This window comes from Cygnus olor, chromosome 1 (genome assembly GCF_009769625.2).
Source record: "Cygnus olor isolate bCygOlo1 chromosome 1, bCygOlo1.pri.v2, whole genome shotgun sequence".
Lineage (NCBI taxonomy): Eukaryota > Metazoa > Chordata > Aves > Anseriformes > Anatidae > Cygnus > Cygnus olor.
In genome coordinates this window covers 75560345-75579863 of record NC_049169.1, presented here as the reverse complement: position 1 = coordinate 75579863, position 19519 = coordinate 75560345, and the positions used below count along the sequence as shown (strand labels likewise).

General features: G+C 38.8%; 1 protein-coding gene across 10 annotated transcripts in view; it reads left to right on the top strand.

Annotated features, from left to right (window-relative positions):
* ARNTL2 (aryl hydrocarbon receptor nuclear translocator like 2) overlaps positions 1-3521 on the top strand; it is a 40692-nt gene extending 37171 nt beyond the window's left edge. For all 10 annotated transcript variants that reach the window (XM_040545149.1, XM_040545146.1, XM_040545145.1 and 7 more), the window contains one exon: positions 1085-3521. In XM_040545149.1, the coding sequence (XP_040401083.1) occupies positions 1085-1218 (134 nt within the window). In that variant the 3' untranslated portion in view covers positions 1219-3521. The remainder of the gene's footprint in view (positions 1-1084) is intronic.
* Positions 3522-19519: the final 15998 nt, after the last annotated feature.

Here is a 19519-nt window from a genome sequence, read left to right as displayed (position 1 = left end):
ACTAGTATACAACCATGTATAAATTGTAAAGTTTCAAGAGTTTTCTCAGTGTTTGTCTTAAGATGAGGGAACTCTTAAAAGAGATGTGTTGTCACTGGAATATGAACAGCAAAATAAGCTGTTCATTCTCATGACAAAAATAACATCCTGCAATACAAGTTTACCATTACGTTCTTGCATTCCACCATTTTAATTAGGTACTTAGAGTTTTTTCTGCAGAAGAGAGATAGGTAAGGATAAGTATTGTAGTGCAATATAAAGGATTTGGTTGTAACTTGTAAACTACTGTTCTTATTGTACTTTATGTCTTTCTTAACTACAAACTGTGAAGAGCCACATAGAAACAGCTGACAAAAATGTTTCAGAACTTTTTCTTCCCCTCCTTCAAGAATGCAGCAAGCAAGAAGTTTGGGTATAGGATTCCTTGGCTCTGGAAGAGGAGAATGCTGTTGTATTAATTTTAACATTAAAGGCAAAGTGCTGTTAAAGTCATGTTTATGCTTATCCTGTACCTCTGCTCTTAGAAGTTTTTCCATCTCCCTCTTTTATGATCAGTTACTAGAGCTAAATTTATAACCTATAGCTGTCTTCCAGTTGAGCTATGATCCTCAAGAAAGAATTTGTAAAAACTTTTTTTCAGGATAGGCAAGGAAACATTTTTCACTGATACTTGAGCTAAAACTTTCTTACTGTTGTTAAAGGCAAGGGTACAGAGTTGATTTCTGGAGCTAACACATAGTAACTCATGAGGTTTCAGGAGTTCATCCGGCATAGTACATCAGATGAAAATTTGGGCATATCGTTGTGTTCCCCACTAAGGTGACAATAACTAGAAAGCAGCTTTCTACTTTGGAGGCATGAACTTCACTGCATGGATACAAGGTTTATTAGCTAGCAGTTGACTGTCTGCAAATAACCCTTATTTCTATCGTTTTTACTTTTTTATTTTTTAACATTTGCATGTAAATGTTTGCGTCATCTTTTTTTAAAAAAAAAAGTGTCATTTAAAAACAAATCTGTTTTGAAAGTTACCATATTATTCATGCTTTATACTGCATACATAAATATTTTAACAATTTTATAGGTGGTAATTCTCAGCTGGACTTCGCAATATGTGAAAATGATGACACTGCTGTGACTGCTCTTATGAATTACTTGGAGGCTGATGGAGGACTTGGAGATCCAGCTGAACTCAGTGATATACAATGGGCTCTCTAGTTTTGCTTTTTTTGAAATAAGGAGGAATTTTAAATCCTTAATGCACGACAACCATACATCCTCAGTACTGTATTATGACTTTTTTATTGTTGCATTTGAATTCATACATACTATCAATATATTTTTAAAGACTGAAGCCTTGTTCACAGAGAGACGGTTTCTGCTGCAACTATGGAAAAATGCAGTATTTTTTTTTATGATGTGGAACCTTGAAGTTTTAATACCGAACTATCTGTAACTGGAATGCTTAAAACACAGCTATATTTTTTCTAAGAAGCTTTAACCAAAAGGTACTGTACAATGTACAGAAATATTTTTTCTTAGATTTAACGCTTTTATTTATTTTTTTGTTTCAAACAAGAGAATATTGATTATCTGTGTTACTTTCTCTAGAACCTAGTCTACTTACAGAATCTAAAAATATTTATAACTATTAAATTTCATTAAAATGATAATATGCACACACTACAGTTGTAAAATAAGGTTTTGTAATTCTTAAGTGATGCAGTTTGTGATTCCTTGCTTTTTCAGAAGTGCAGTTTTTGTAGTCAAAAGTGAAAATGCAGCATACAATTCTGCGAGCAAGGATTAGACCATCATACCAATTGGAAGAAAAAGTTGTGAGAAAAATAATTTCAATCATTTGCCAGTACACAAACATGATAAGAGTATGAGGAAAGAGAAACAAAATCTTTGCTACTTTGTATTATTCATAAAGTATTATTAGAGGGGCAATGCATGGAACCTAAGAAAAGTAATGCTATAACTGTAATAAAGCACTTTGGTCTCATCACAAATTATTTGCTAACTAGAGAATTTTGGATAGATTGTCTTAGTTCCAGAATGAGGATAGCATTGTCTATTAGTGAAAAATGTTAAAATTCTGTAGAATCTTTTATAGTATCTATGTTTTGGAGAGATTAGGTGATTTCATATTTCTTCAGTCTGTGACTTTTTAAAATACTTGTGTAATATAGTGCTATCTGTAAGTAAACGCTATATAGAATGATCTTCTGAGGAACAGCTTTTCCAAGACCTGTATACCAGTTACAGCAGATTACTCAAGAACATGGCGTTAAATAGGTTGCTTTAAAACAATATAGCATTAATATATAAAGTGGATCTTTTTCTTTCTGATATTAAAGGTATAGATAAATGTGTGTATCACTTATATATCATAAAAGCACAGATTTTTTTTTAATTAATTCAGGTTATGAAAGGAAAGCCTTCAAAGATGTTTGATATATGTGCATCTTTGTTTAATACAAACATTAAAACTTGACCACAGGTACCGCCATAAGCACTGTTACATTTGTTTGAACTGTAAAGATGAGCAATAGGCAGCCCGTTTCAGATTTTACAAAGGCTGAAGTGTGAACAAAAGGTAACTTCTCTAAGTAGCCGCCAGATGTCATGCTTCTACTGTTGGATGACTACCCTTTCATGAATGAATACAAAATTTTGTCATACATTGACTTGTTATGCTTTGACAGAGCAGCTTTATATCTTATAGATATGGATTGTTTCAGAAATGATGAATTTTTGGTGACATCTTGTACAAGTTTCCTAGAATGGCTTGTTGGATTTATTTTGTTTTTCAGTCTGTAGATATTTTGCACTGAACTTGCATGTCATTTCCTGCATTCACAGTTTTTTAAAGACATGGGGACAAAATTACTTGTTGTTTGGCTTTATTGGAATAAACTGTTCTGTTTCTTCACAGAAAATGAATTTGGGACTATATCATAAAGCAAAGTGAGAAGATTAAACAAGCATTTTCTAAAAATCGATCGAATTGTACAACTGTAAAATAAGAATTGCAATTTTTGCCATTGTGAAATGTATTTTCCCTTTTCTATATTTTTGACCATTAAGGTAAAAATCAATTATAAATAAAATAAGAAGTACTGTGGCTAGCCCAGAGAAATAAGTAAATACATGACTTAATATTGCACAGACTCTTTACAACATGGTTTGTTTTTTATTCTGGATTAGTTTGAAAATGGTGTAGATATTATTGAAGGAGCATAATACTTATTTAACAAGATCTGTATAACCTTCCAGAGTTAAACCACTGGTTTGGATTCTTACTGCATTTTCCTAAAAATATTAATAAGAATAATTAAAAAAAGTAACAGTCATTTGCAGTCAGTGATCAATATTGTATGTCTCAATTCATTTTTAGATTTTCCCTTTAATGTTTGCAAAATTTTCTGGTTTAAAGAAGTCCTAGAACAAAAAGTGTCATTTGAAAATATTTATGATGAATAAAGAGGTGACATTTTTATGTACTTTTGAATACAGCTGAGGTAGTTATGTGCTTATTTCTCTTTGTACAACAATACAATTCTAGTAAGATAAGGACAGATTTTTTTGACTTGGTACAGGTTATTGGAGGATGTGATGAAATCAGGTTAATAAAATGTTATTTTTATGCACAGCTGTTAGTCTGCACACAATTCTATCTGCTCATTGAATTTAAACATAAAGTACTTGTGCTTTCAGATCCCAGGCTCATTCTCTAAATACTTAAATGGGGAGTTTGAACTAATGTGGATTCTGGTAGCTCAAGTCCCTAGCGAGGGTCACTTTTTTCATTTACTTGCAAGCACCGTAGGCTGAAATTGGTCATTTCACTGGTTGCTGACTGTAGTGTGTTCCTATTTGTGATCCAAGCTGAAATGAAGAACATACTCGTGTGGAAGTGATGCTGCTTTTCCTCAAAGCCTGACTTTGGCCTCTTTCACTTAGTCTTTTGCTTCTTTTTTGTAGGCTGACATACACCATGTAAGTTCACAAAATGTCCTGAAATTCCAGGAAGTAATCATCAGCTGGAAGGTGTTGTGCCACTTGGGATTTCTCTGAAGATAATCATTTTATTTCCTATACAATATGAGAATATTTTTATTCTGCACAAATATGGAGGTCACAGAGGTAGTTGGGGTATAGGTTCTTGCAGGTTAGAAGCTGTAAAGCCATGTTTCAGGACAGCACAATTAGAGGATCCAGAAGAAGGTAAGCAGAGTGGTGAATGAGCTGCTGAAAGACAGCTTGTGCTGCTGTAATATGTTCTGTGTGTACCTCATTTCTAAAAGATTGGTCTGAATAGCTCCCTATACTGTGGCAGATGGCTGTCATCATTGAATTTTCTGGGTTCTTCATAGCCTAATTGCTTTCAGAAAGTTCATATCTTCCTTGTGAGGAATGGAGGCATGTCAAAAATGTTCATGTCTCTTGGAAGTAGCAAAGAGCAGTTTCACTGATGCTGTTCCTGTCTCTACAGCTCTTCTTACATGAGGTCTTGGGGAGCTGCTGCCAAACTATACCAGCCTGCTACATATTTTTGTTTTTATTTTTAATTTAAGGGCCCTGTGAGCTGTATGTTATGTGTCAGCTTCTGTGAAGTGTTTTTGCTTTGTTAAATGGGAGAGAAATGGGAGTGAAAGGGGAATGAGTCAGAATGTCTGATTAATTGAAGTTCATATGTATGGGCAGTTACTACATACAACTTCTTATCCTTTGGTTGTTTTCCTGTCAAAATCTCTAGAAATACACAATCTTTGGAAATAATAAGTTTGTGGGAAAAATCTTCCTGGTTGTTGCTCTCATAGTGCTGGCCCTATCTGTGAGGTAAATGTTTACCAGATCTCAAGCGTACGTGACCTGACATCTGCAATCTGTCCTACAAAATTTAGGGAATTTTGGCACGACTGAGAGAAAATTACATAATTAATAGACTCTTTTGTAACAATGAAGTATATCAATGTGTTTCTAGGAAGGACTATAAAAAGATCAGCAGAACTTTGAATAGTACAATATTTGAGTTAATTTGCAATGGTTTTAAATCTCACTTTAAAGACTGTTTCTTGCATAAATCTTACAGATGAGGCTAAACCATATAGAATACTATGCTACTGGGCGTTAGTATTTAGGCAAAAATAATTTTGAGTTGATTAAAAATTTTTCAACAGGAGTGGTTCCATCCTTAGACTTTTTTTGTCTAAATAGGATAATAAGCAAATTGGTTTCTTAATTCCTCATCTTTGTGCACTTTTGACTTGCAAGGCCTTCAAAAATACCTCTTTTTCAGGACAAATACAGTTGCAGTATCAGTTAATGCTTTTGTTGTCATTTAAGAGATAGTAAATCTTCTATTTTTGAAAAACAATAACAAACCAGGCAGGTGAATTTAGTCTTGCTTCTGCAAGGTACAATCACCTGCTAAACACTTATTCTGCAGAAGTGAGCTCAGAAGGGCACCAGGCTGGTTGTGCTTCGTTCTGCGTGGAAGGTAGGAGCAGCTACAGCATTTAAGACTGCCCGCTCTTCTGTGGGCAGCAACGGGCATGAGTCAACTCCTAAAGAAAAGAATAGGGTAAATGCAGCAACAGCTTTAACTGCTTTCAGCTCAGGGGAGTTCCTCAGCTTCATTTGGTGTGTCTGTTTGGTAAAGCCTGAGGGATGTCTATTCCAAGTGTGTGTGTTTGAACTCCCTGCGTTGACTCCATGGAAACTACCTTTCTATTGCAGGAAGAGCTTTTATCTGTTTTGGCTCCCACCAGCTTCATTTACGGATTGCTAGTTCATTTGTGGATCACTGCTGCTTGTACTGGAAGAGACAGCAAACAGTTTTTTCTCATCTTCTGTCTCTGTGTTTTGTCTTTCTCATGATGACTTAGTTTTTTATGACAGTCCTTCTTTATGAACCCACAGCTTTAAAACTTCTTAAATCATAGTTCTTCAGAGCTGTCCTGCTTGTGGTTTATTACAGTAATTTACAGCATGCTCCTAGATTATCTTTGGGGGGAAAAAAAAAAAGGTGAACACGTGTTTAGTTTGTTTTAACTTTTGGGGCATTTTGTATCCAAATTCTAGAAGGAATGTCAAGTTTCCAGTATAAAAACATGTTTTGTGTATCTCAGAAATCAAAGGTCATTATTTCAGGGTTCTTACAGTTACTTTGGTGGAAAGCCATGGGAAAGAGTCCAATGTTGTGCGAGTTTGCAGATAAACAAAAAGATCAAATGAAGTGAAGCTCCAGATACAGTTGCAGGAAAAATAATTTTATTTAAAAAGAAAAAAAAAAAAGACAGTCAGGACAACTACTTGTATAAATAACCTGAAATGCAATTCACTGCCTTACTGCCATGCTGCAGGCGAAGTGCTTGTATGACTGGGGCTGTGGAATGGGGTCTCTCAATTGCTCTGTGATAAAGCAAAGGGGGTTGGATTGTTGGTTCTTCTCTGTCTCCATCTTTGTCATATTTAACCTTGTGAGCATCTACTCACTCTGGTAAGCTTTCTTATCACAAGTGCTTTAATGGTATTTCAGTTTTTGGTAATAAGCATTAGAGGTATTAACTTTAAAAATGGTGAAGAGGGTTACTGATAGTCTGAGAGGAAAACATTTTGAAGTACTTAGGCTGGATCATTTCTCACTTAGGCTGGTATAACTGCTGCCTTTTCATGCAATCAATTTCACTGAATAATCAACCCCCTTGTGCTAATCCACCCACAGCTGCATTTTTGTAATTATTGATGTTGGGTTTCTGTGGATTATCTAATAACAGAAGTTGAAACACCACCTTATCAATTTGAAGGGAGTTGGACACTGTGCTGAGTGTAACTTGTACTACTGGAACAGTTTCTTTATGTTAGTAAGCATGGCCCTTTTTAGAAGGACTGGAAAGTTACTCCTCTGGTTGCTGCCTTCAGCCTCGTTTTGGTGTCTTGCTTTAATCAAGCTATGGCTTTTAAGACTGGGTAACAGGGAAAAAGGCTTCCAGGATTTGGTGAGACATTTGCTAACCCTTATGACTGTCCTACTCAAAAGCAGAGTCAAAGTTGTTCGGGTATTTTTGGATCAAGGAATGTGGAAGATGGATCTTCCAGTCACTTGGAAGAGCCTTGTGACTGACATTTTTGTGGCAGAAAGTTTTTCATCAGACAGAACTTCTAACCTGTTCCAGGGGTTTTAAACCAGTGGGTTTGTATGTCAAGAACTGCAGTCCCTGATGTGGGAATTAGGCATATGATGTATGAGATGACTGGATTATATTTTCCTCCTAAGTGATCAGACTTTAATAGGTATTTTTAATTTGGTCATTGATGTGCAAGGAAATTTGTAGGTACTTCTATTTGTAATTCACTGAAATGCCCAGTGTAATTTTCTGTATGCCATTGGATGGTTAAGCCGTTCCTTGCTATGAAACAACTTGGGAAACTTCTTCCAACCCTTAAAATAGTTGTAATGGGGAATGAACTATGAGTTCTTTGCAATTTTGTTTCCTCTGAAAGTTGAGTTTCATAGGGAACGGATAACACAGCTTGTAGGATTTTTAGTATGACCCTGTTGGAGTTTAACATTTTAACTGATTACTAAACTGATTTACTAAACATGACTCCATATCAATCAATAAGATTCTTTGCCTCTGGCTTCAGTGTAGCCAAGATCACTATTAAGAACAGTTGCAATGTGACCATTAAAATGGAAGTTCAAAGTAGAAGAATTGGCTGGGTGTAAATCCTCTCTACTGCCATGTTGTATTTTTGTGTATTCTTTCTCTGCAATTAACATTGGATAGATATAAGGGCTTTATATGTACAAATAGATATGTTTAATTCATGTAGGCTGTAGATGAGATCATCGTATCAGATCTACTTAATCACTTGTGGATATAGTAGTCTATCTTTTAATGAGACCAAACTTTCTAAATGTTTCTGCTTTTCAGGAATTGTTAAATTGAAGTCTTAGTTCATAGCTAAGAAGGAGAAAAAGCAGCAATGCTCATGTCTTGCTCTCAAGGTTATTCCCACTGATAATCACATGGAGAACAAGTCATATTTAAAGGCAGTGTTTTGGCAAAATATTTGTGTCAAAACAATGAAATAAGCTCACATTTCACATCACTTATTTAATAGTTTATAGCAAAAAGGTTCTTCAGTGTTTCTGCTGGGGATGCAGTGTGTTTCTGCCATCTCAGGGGTGTATGTCTTTTTTTTGACTTAATAGTTTTTAAATTGCATTTCATCATCTTGAGGGAAATTCAAGTAATAATCTAGCTAAAATATGCAGATGTCCACTGTACATTTTCAAATTATATAAAAGGTTTTAGAAATCTCAAGCATAAATTGTTGTAGAGTTTTAAGCATGTTTATTGTTGTTATTCCCTGACATTGGTTGAATTTACCCATCAGTTAAAAAACTGCAATTCTTGGTAGCTGCTCAGGAGCTGTAAATAACAAGTTCATTTTACAAGCTTTAAGTTTGAAATAGTGGCCTAGAATTGATTATATGTATTTCATTTTCAGCTTGAAAACACTAACTGATTTTGCACAAGTTCTTTGAAAATATCTGCAGCGTATGATTTTTTTTTTGTCGTTGTTTTAAAAGAAGATTTAGCAATTTCCTGCAGAAGGATCCCTGCTTTACCAGGACTGCTAATTACGTGATAGCATTTTGCAGTGCTATCTTGAGAGATTCCAGGGCTAGTTCTGAACAGGCTGCTTTGTATATGGCACCATGCAAAGTGAATCCTAGAAAGAAATCACCTAATTATGACAGCAAAGCTTGTAGGTCTAACCTAATTGGCTTGTCTTCCACCATCTAGCTCCAGGTCCAGCTTAGACATCTCTACACACCACTGCTCGGTATGGTGTAAACATTGTCTAAAAGCTTAATCTCATAGGCATTTTAATATAAGTAGCTTTATTCATAAGACTAGCTCTGTTCAGAACTAGCTACATGTTTAAGTATTTGTGCTTGGAGTGTGCAAGGTAGAATTAAACTCCACAGATTACATTGCTTCTTTGGTTGGTGGTTAAGCAAAAGTTTTAGCAGTTTGTGCCAGCACAATAATTCTGCACTAGGAAAAAAAAAAAAAAAAAACAGGTAGAGCCACGGGCAAAAAAAAATAAAAAAATAAGTTTTTAGCAAATGTTGATAGCATCGAAATAGCATTGTGATATTTGTAAAGTTGTAGTCAAAAATGGTAGAAGCAATCTGCATCTCAATTTTAAGCATTGTAAGATTTTTTAGTGCAACAATTTTAGTTATATTTTTCTTAAAGAAATGTATAAGATCATTAGCATTAGAAAAGGTATTAATAGCATTTACTTGTGAATATACTTCGATAAACACTAATGAATCACCAAGATTTTTCTGCATCAGAGAAAAAACGAGTTCAAAAGGCATTTGCTGAAACTTCATAATAAATGCAAACATTAATGACAGGCTGAGCAGAGGTTCTAGTATGGTAATAGGAAACTTGGCTGAAGAGCAAAGCCAGGATAAACCTGTGAATTCAGACATCACTTAGCTTAAGCAAAGCTGTACATAAACAGATGTGACTTCCCTTTTGTAAACTCAGGATCAATCCCACTTCCAGGTTTTTAACTTTGTCTATCAATTCTCAATGTTCTAGTTGTTATTGCTGTGTATTTTTAGCAATTAACTTACTTTCCCAAAGCCTATAAACTGAAACAAAAACATTTTCCAGTCCTGCCTGTTGCAACTTGTGCCGCTAGAAGAAGAAAAGGAAAGGCCCATGAGGACAGAAGGAGAACAAAGAAGGGAGCACAATTCTCTACCTCATTGGAACAAATGCAAGTTTCCTGCAATGACCACATGATTTGTAATCTAGCTCAAGGTGAAAATCCATGATTTAATGCTGAAGTTGCTTTGTTTTCTCAAGTAGGTGAGATCTATACATACACCTAAATCATAATGAAAATGAAGAATAATAGGTTGGGATTTGAGTCACCCAGCTGGCTTCACTACGTGTGCTTCTCTCCTTAAGGCCTTCTGTGGAAGTGGAGCAAGTTTAGAGCCCTCAGTTGTCTTGTATTTTGAAAGTGTGTAATGGAGTGAGGTGCCACCTCTGGAAGCCTTAGCATGAGAAGTGAAGGTGTAACCTTCTCATGCTTCTTCAAAAATGGACGCTCTTCAGTCCCTTGCACATACCCATGTTTTCCTCTATATAACAAGTCTTGATGTAAAGAGAAGTGCAAATTAAAACAGACATACAACAAAAATGACACTTCATGTTTGAGTTTTATACATTACCCCCAATCTCATGTTATATCATAGGAGAGGTAGTTCAGAGCTGTGGCTCACCTCATCTTCCTTCTGAATAAGGAGGGTTTAAGTAGGTTTTTACCTAGTCTTCATAATGAGAAACCTGGAGTGGGAATGATTTAAGCGAGAAAATCTCATTATCTGGGTTTTGATTTGGTTCATCAGTACTCTGGCAGAATTGCATCATTTAAATGAGTTTAATTCTGAGAAGCTTAATTAAATAATCAAATTGGGAACCCTGTTAGGATAACATAGATGTTACTGCTGGTTGGAGCTTACTATTGCAGTGTGGTTTTTACTTGTAGTTTTGGAAGCTGGGTGGTGTCTTTTTCATTAATCCTCTATTTATGCTAAAATAATCTGGATTATGTTAGCAATGAAATTGCACTGCTTCGAGGACTGGTACAACACAGGATAAAAATAGTACTAGAGGCATTTGTATGTATAGGTTTGTGTGCCTTTAGACAATGCATCTTAAAAAATTACCTTCTAAAACTGCCTTTTTTACAGAAATTGGAACTTGGTTATGGACATCAAATGACATTGTCCCAAGGCTGTGCTAAAAGCTTTTAGTCCATAGATTGTTTCCAGTTGTGATATTTCTCCACCCACCTCAACCTGGAGGCAGAGATGTTTCCTCTGCTGGAGAAGATGCATTAAATTCACCTTTGGTTTCCTTGACTGCTATGCCAAGCTTGCAGACCCAGGTTATCATGTAGCACCAGTTGTGATCGTACTTGTTTTGTAGTACGTGAATTCTTATGCCTCAGAAACTGGGGTGGCCCTACACACTAGTTATGATCCTCACAAATTTAGAAGGCTTGCAGTTTGTCGTAAAAGGGTAGTGTGCAAATGAGAGCAGATGTTTGCAATGCCCAGTTCTGAGAGACTCCAGGTTAAGGGGGATCCCCATGATTGGGGTAGATAATGGCAAGCAGGTAACAAAATGCTGAGCTGAGACAACACACTATGAAAACTGTTGGGACCATATTTCCTCTTATCCTTATTTTAGAGCCAGTCAGGGTCTAGAGCTGAAGTCCAAAAACTCTATGCATTTTCAATAGCATAAGGCTGAGACCATCAGAAGAAGATTCTATACTGCTCATAAAATCCTGTGCTTTTGGGTAAAGGGCATGAGTGGGGCGTATGCTGCTTGCAGTAGCTTTGCTTCTTGGCAATGGCTGGGCAGATGGACTACAGTACTTTACCAACAGTGTCTAGAACTTCATTTGCCCTTGCTACTTTTTCCTCATCCTCACAAGGAGCTAGAGCAGGCCTCTTCAGATACACTAAAGATTGCATTCAAAAATGTGTATTGATGTAGAAAGTTTTGAAAACCCTCAAAAGCAAAGGAAAATAACAGGGAGCACTTCCTTATCACTATTCTTATCCTACCTTACATCATCTATGGAAGGATACTGAGTTCAACAATCATCCATTTTAAACAACTAGCTTGCTGCTTGGGATAGCTGTATAGAGTGTTGCTACTTTGCCACAGACAGCCTGTATGACCTTTGGAATTCACATGATACCATTGTCTCCTCTCCCACCTGTGAAAACAAAGCTCAAAGTACTCCACACTTCAAAGGCCTTTTTTTTTTTTTTTGAGCATAATTGCTCAACTGTTACAGTAAAAAGGACCATAAAGTGCACAAGGCAAAGGGACACTAGGTGTTAGTGGTACTCTGCTAGTTTTCCTGGGAAAGCAGCACATATGGAGAGTTAATAATTGCCAAATGTAATTATTGTCAGGCTAGAGGCTACATTAACGAGCAGTGTATAGAGTGGATAACTAATGCCATACCAATGTAAGGAAATCAGTGTAAAAGCCAGGGATGGGATGGAAAGTTCTTGCCAATTTATTAATGAATTAGTACACCGTTGGGTTAAAATCAAGAGGAAGAACATTGGATAACACTAGAGTGGCTGGACTTTAAAAAGTTGAAGCTGCTTGCTCTTGTTGTCTGGTGAGGAACATTACAACCTTAAAGATTTTCCTGGTAACTCTTCTTGAAAAGCAGAATAAGCATGATGAACCAAACCTGAGTTGTATATGAAAAACTGCACTTGCAAGCAGAAATTACATTTTCCAGCTTGATTAATTAAAGTGTAATCAATAGCTGGGACACAGCTGTTGACTAGGAAACCAGCATATGGAGTTGATCTGTGATTGTCTGAGGAAAAGAAGAACTTGTGCGCACATTAGCCATACAGTTCTGTCATAGCAATTGCTGTTCATGTTTAAATCTTGCCAGATTGACAGTAAATCTAACTGGGACTTTGATGTTTTTAAGGCTTTGGAGAAAACGATATGTAAAGATGAGCTAAAGTGCTAAAAGTGAGCTCAGTGCTGTGCTGCTATCTATAGTATTTCCTGTCTCACAATAGTCCACCCAGCTGTCTTCTGTATAGCTGAGTGCTCAATCCCAAGTAATGATGCACAGAAGACGTAATTCTGCAATGCAGCACAGTGCCAATGGCAGCTGTCGATTCACTATCCCCACGCATTAATGAAGACTACAGAGGTTCCTCTCAGATCCATCAGAGATGTCCATGAGCCTGTTACTGAGCCAAGCAGTGCTGTCACTGAAAGTTACCCAGAGTATTCAGAAAACAAAGAGCAGGCCAGGAAAAAAAAAAAAAAAAGGCATTTAGATTTCTCTGAAATTCTGCAAAATGAAATTTCATCCCAATTACCAGAAAGCACATGGGAACAGCTAAAGTAAAATTCACTGATTTGATTCACTGGCTTATGCGAGTAGCTCAGACAGGGAATACACAAAGAGCCCAGCCCCGCTGCTTCAAGGACCCCTCCAGCCTCAGAAGAGGAGGTGCAGTAGGAGGAAACCTGAAACCAAGCATTTGGTTCTTCTCACAGCTTCTTCTCGTTTCCTACCTTTTTAAGTTAGTTTGTTCTTTCTGTCTTTCACAAAGGTTGGTCATGGCACAGAGCAATGCTTAAGACAGTCCTCTCTTTTGGTCAAAAATCAATGTGCTATGAAGTGGAGTACTTGCAACTGCCCACCTTGTCAGAGGATCTCCGTCTGGTGTAGCAGCATCTCACAGTAAGGGGTGAGTGTCCCAGAATAAATGCCTCTTGAGAATCAGGTTATTCCATTTACTACTTCAATGGATAGTTTTCAAACTTCAGCTTGGCCTTACAATAAATATTTTCTCTTCTAGATCAAAGAAACATGTCAGGAAGCTTCTGCCTGATTGTCCCCATCTAATGACCAAGGGAAGTCCTGCCACTACGCATGGGCATTGCCAGCCTGGCTTGCTCGCTGGGGTGGTGCCTTGCAGTAGTGTTCAGTGGGGACTGTGGCACAGCAGGCAGCAAAGCAGAGGCATGCTGGACATGCAATGTGCTGGCATTGTGTATTGCTGTAGGTAAGAAAATACACTGTAGTTTGCTGTCGGACACAATCCAGATGATTTACACCATAAGCGTGTGTGTGGGAGCTTGCTTTCCACAGGCTTCATTCTCTTGTTACAGCTAGTTTCCTTTGTTCTATAGTGTTCTTTCTGACATGAGTTTGAAACAAAAGAAAATTGCCTCTTTTTGAGTCATCCCAGAAATGATGTGTCATAAGTGAATGCTGAATTTCCTGCCTCCTTGACTCCTTGTCTGTTCTTCTGAGCTTAGAAGTTGTACCTTTCCTTTGAATTATTACTGTGATGATCTAAGGAAAGCAAATAGTTTCCTCCATCACATGAACTTTATTTGAGCATGAAGTCAATGAATCAGGGCTGGGAAAAAACAAACAAACAACAAAAAAAGCATTGTATTTGTTACTCGTTGTGGTTTTCTTGCTGCGTGACCCTCCCTGGGATCTAAAAGCCATCCATATGCCGAGCCTGACCCCCAGCATGTATACGCTGGCATAACCACATAAAATCACTGCAATGACACTGTCTTCTTCAGCATCTGGCCTAATATGTCAGCATGTGGATATGTGACCTAACAGACAAAGATACAGAGCCAGGTAAGTGCCCAGTGAATGCACTGATGCACAAGCAGCAGAACAAGCGATTTTACACGAAGTTTGTGCTAGCTTAGGCTCAAAAATATTCCCTCCAGATCTGCCTTCTTTGGCTGCTAATGCTTGCTTTAAATACCATTCTGTGCTGTTTTGGCATTTCCCCCACCCCTTCATAGACAGAGCTTGTCTATGGAGCTGAACAGGCATTTTTGGGAAGTGGGAGCATTTAAGCAGATAGAGAAGCTGCGGGGCACCAACAGATGAATGATACCAGCCCTCACTAAACATAATGCAGATGCAAGTTTCAGCAAAGAGATTTACTTGCTCCTGCTGCTCCATCAGAGGATATACCTCCACAAGACCGTGACATAGCTCTATCATGTCCTGTTCTTGCCTCCACAAGATGCTTACGTAGTTTCAAACAGAAAGCAAGTATCTGCAACAGATTAAAGCAAGAGATGGAAGAGAAAGACAAGGGTAAAATAACTGGAGATTACCATGCTTAACTTAGCATTTTCCAAATAGGTCAGAGTGGTGGAGGCAGAGGGTTTAGAGTGTGTCTGTAGCTAACATCTGCTGCCTCTTTCCTACAAAATAATCGAGTGCTCAGCTGGGCTTCTCCCCACAGACCTTGCAGCTGTGGCAGACTATCAGGCAGTGGTAGGTATGTCATTCCTGGAGAATCAGCTGTGTAATCTGGTCATCTGGGACTCCAAAACCCACAGTCCCTTGACATACTCCTTTTACAGGTCAGTGATTTAGACAGCTGGAAGGTTTGGTGGTCTCCATGTCATCAGTGAAACTTTGTTTTCCTCACTTAATGCCCCACCTGGTTCCCTGGTGGTCTGCATCAGATTAGCTGGTGAGAAATTGGCAGGTTTCTGCCATGAGTCTTGATCTACTGGAAGAGATTACTGCTCCAGGTGCTGCTAGCTAAGTGGCCTGCCTCTGCCATTTCATGTCCCAAAACATCTCTTCTTGCTGAGGATTTGTTTCTGGGTTGTGTTCACAATGACACTATCCTCACCTCCTGGATCCCTCTCTTTATGCTGCTTACTGGAAGAGCTGCTGGCCTGCCTGGGCTGTGTGAGAGACAATGGAGCACAAAGGAAAACATTTCCCATAACATCTGTTGGAGTCACTAGAAATGGCGTGTGTCCATCTGAGATGCACATGAGCACAATGTCTCCTGTTTTGGAAGTGTCCTAAGTCTTGTTCTCCCCATTCATTTCCTGCTGGGCTATCTTCTCAGTCTCATGCTCCCATGTAGCAATAGGTGGTGGAGTCACATTTAATTATTTTCATAATAATATTTTATTGATGTTGGAAGCTCAAGTCATTGTTAACAGAGATTATTTCCACCTGTGAGATCCCAAAAGGCATTGGCAGGTGTGCCCAACTCTCAGGCTAGCTGCTTCCCCACTGAAAGCAAATTCTAGGTTAAATAAATCCTGAAACTCGAGTCACGGGAGGGAATGTGAGCTCAGAGCAGGAGACCTCACTCCCACCCACCCTGTTTTGGAAATGCCATTTATGTGCTCTCAGTTGGATAAGACAAAATTTTTTGCAACTGCTTGAAACCCGTCTTGGTTGAAGTCATTGGGGGCCTGTGTCAGTCTCCCAGTATGCCTTTGATGTGTGATTCCCAGTTAATGTGGGAGCAATCATCTACATAATTTTTATGAAAAGCAGGAGCACAGCTTGCCTTAATGTTCTTCTATATGTAAAATAAGACATGTTTAATTTAAAAATACCATCACATACATAATGCAGCTTTGGTAGCTGACAGCCCAAACTGATTACCATAGGCAATATAGATCCTGTGGGCTAAACGTGGATCGAGGACATGAAAGGCCTATGACTTTTAAGTCTTTTTTTTCCATCATACTTTATCATTAGAAATGCATCACAGATTTTGTTCCACCTTACCAAAATGCTCTGGTAATCTCCTGTGGTCAGGGTGGGGACAGAGGCATCCTGCACTGTTTGACAAAATTGTCAGTAACTTTTTTGTATGTTAAAGGCAGTTCATTATTAAATGCTAAATGATGTCCTTACAGCACACGGTGGGGAGGATACATGGTGCTGGACTGGAGAGCTATAAGTAGAGCTGCTGGCTTCTCCTGATGATTTCCAGCCTTGGCAAAAACCTTGCTGAAGTTGCTTAAGTTGATTGCTTTTGCTTGGCTTCACAGTTAATGTGGCAGGAAGGTTGGCCAGGGGAAAGCCTCTGTGGCCCTCATGATGCTTGCCCCTAGGGAAGTGCTTGCAGAACACCTTGGGTAGAAAACGGACCCCAAAACAGCTACTGACTGAAACCCTGCTCAGCCCCATTCAGAGCTTTGGGTCAGTCTGCTGGTGCCACCTCACCAGCAACATGCGGCATCTCCCCAGCTGGCAAGAGATCCCTGCTGGGAGGGACAGTGGAAGCACTGGTCGGTGACTGAAGAAAGAAGGTGAGATGATAGCCACCATGGCAGGAACAGGGCCTGGGGCTTTGCACGGGAGGTGGCACTCCTGAAACCTTCTCTAGTGTCCTCCCAGGTACCTACAGTGGCAATCACAAGCACCAGATAGCATCAATGGCTTTGCCCCATGCTAGCCATTCCTGCCCTGGGGCCACCTTTTCAGCAGTTTTGGTGCAACACTTATGGTGGCCTCCAGGCAAGGTTTTGGCAACAAGCTGTGACTCCAGCGGGCTGGCAAGCCCTGGCCCAGCCATGCTTGGCTTAGCCTCCTGCCTGGGGGCACCAGCAGGTCTCATTTCCCAGGCCCCACACCCTGGGGTGCCATTTTGGCACTGTCCTCAGGCCCTGGCCTGGTGGTGCCATGGGGTGGTTGTGCCCCTGCCCAGCCTTGTTCCAGTTCATGCTCCACCCCAGGCCGGGGGAGGTGTCTCAGGAGCTTTAAGCTGCTCCTTAAATTAATTTTCAGGCTCACTTGAGTGGAAACCTTTGTTTCATTCTTGTTTGTTTGGTGGGGCCTGGTGGTCAGCAAGTGCTCTGAGGAAGCTGTGTGGTGGTATGCAGGCCCTGGGTGCTCCTGGGCCCTCAGGCTGCCATACATGCTGACGTTGTACCTTGTTAACTTACACTACACCTGCTCCAGGGCATGTGGAGCACTGTGTCATGCCTCCTCTGCCCTGTCTGTCTGAGGGGTTTGGGCTGCTGTGGAAAATTCATTGCTGTGAATTCAGCACATCATGCAGAAACGTTGTTTAAGAGCTTATATATGTGTGTATTTATTTCATGTATATCATTCTCTCCTAGCAAAGGTACTATTATTTACACGTGTATGGGTCCTTAGACTAAAAATAAGCATGGGCTGCAGGAGGTAAGGGAAGAGAACTGGCCTGAAGCCAGCCTGCCGAGATCAGTGCAAGGTAAATTAAGCTCAGCCTTGTGTCAAAAGAGGCCCACTTTGGCAAAGAAAAACGTTTACCCATCTCATGCAAGAATGAGAATACTGTGAATTTGCTTGGTGGATCATTGTCTCACATCTGCAGCATTTGCATGCAGGGATGGAAAAAAAGTGCTGCCAAGCAGCCTGCTGGGTGCCTGCATGCTGCTGCTGCAGCTCACAATTCGGTTCTCAGTGCACACCTGTGTTCAAAACTGCTTTCTCCTTTAGTATTTACAGCTAACCACTCAGTTACAAACATGCCATCCACAGGAGAAACGATGAGAAGCTCATCATAGTGTATTATTCATAAAACCTGACTCATTCAGATGGATCACTTGCAGTTAGTGAACTTAAAGCGATTACTTCTTACCATATTGTCTGTCAAAACATGGGGACTGAGAGAGGTGATGCTTTCATCCCTCATCTTCATTCACAACCTTTTGAGTTTTAGTTCCCTGTTAGTTTCTTGGCTTTGAACATTTTGCTGTTTTTATTTCAGATTATTCAACTTGTTCAGCTCCAATATTCTTTCTGCACATACAGAAAAATCACTGTTATCAAAAGCTGGTTCAGTTCAGCCAATTCTTGTTCCAGATGTTCAGATGGTAATTCCATCACTTCAGAGATTTTATGTTCTTTTAAAACTTTAACAGCAAATGCTTATGGTTGTCACCTTAGATCTTATTTAATTCATCTTTAGAAATATATTATGTTTCAATAGCCAATGTAAGAATTTTACACGATTTTAAATAAGCTTATGTCTAAAGTAGGATATCGATTTACTAATGAGTCCAGTTTAAGTGTTTACATATGCATATGTAAAAGCATATGCATGTACTTTAAAAGAAAACAAGATTTTTTCATTACCATTTAGCCTGAAGTCCTGGTTTCCAGAGATTAAGGGGGACATTTATGTTTGCAAAACACCTGCCAAAAGATAATGGATACTTCTGACTCGTGCTTTATCTTAAATGTGAAAACATAATTCATCAGATGCCTGAGATGGATTGAAGATTATTTTGAACGTTCCTTCTATATGTTTTGTATATAAGTTAAAAAGACCTAAAATCTGAACTTTTTGACATTTTTGATTGAATTTTAAGGTGGTGTATGTATAAATATAGCACTGCTGTACACAGTTTTACAAGAAGCCATCTCAGGAGGGGGAACTGGAGAATAAGTTATTTGGAAATACTTAAGTGCTTCTCTGCTGAACCCAGGACTAGCAGAAATCATCTGCAGATGTTAAGAAACAAGAATAGCTTTGATCACTTAAATTTGAAACTTTCTTTGAGAACAGTTTTAAGATAAAGTAGTTATTTTAGGAACCAGAGACGTTATAGAAAATGGACATAGGTATTCTCATTCAAACGGATTTTTTTTGCATTCAGTTACCTGAATTAAAAGAGAACTGTCTCTTTAAAGATGTTCGTAGAAGTTTTTGGCACAGGGACAAGAGCCCCACAGCAGGGCTGCTGATGCTGAATCTGAGCCCTGACACCTGTGCATTAGCAAATTGTACATTAATGAGCTGATGGAGTAGTAAGATCATTTTGTAGGATGGTGTTTAACCAACGAGAAGCGACAGCCGCAGGTATTTTTGTGAAGCCAAGCTGCCAGAGGAGGTATGCCTTCCACCTTCAGCAAGATTAGACTGAGAGTATATTAATCTTGTCTGAGACACACATTGGCTTATCCAGCCTTATTTTGTTTTGCTGTGCTCACCCATTTTCTTTTCCTTACATTTTCTTTTCCACATATTTAGCCTTTCATCATTCACCAACCAGCTCACTTCTGCAACTCCCATTCTCTGTCCATCTGTTGTGGTGAAGGATCTGCA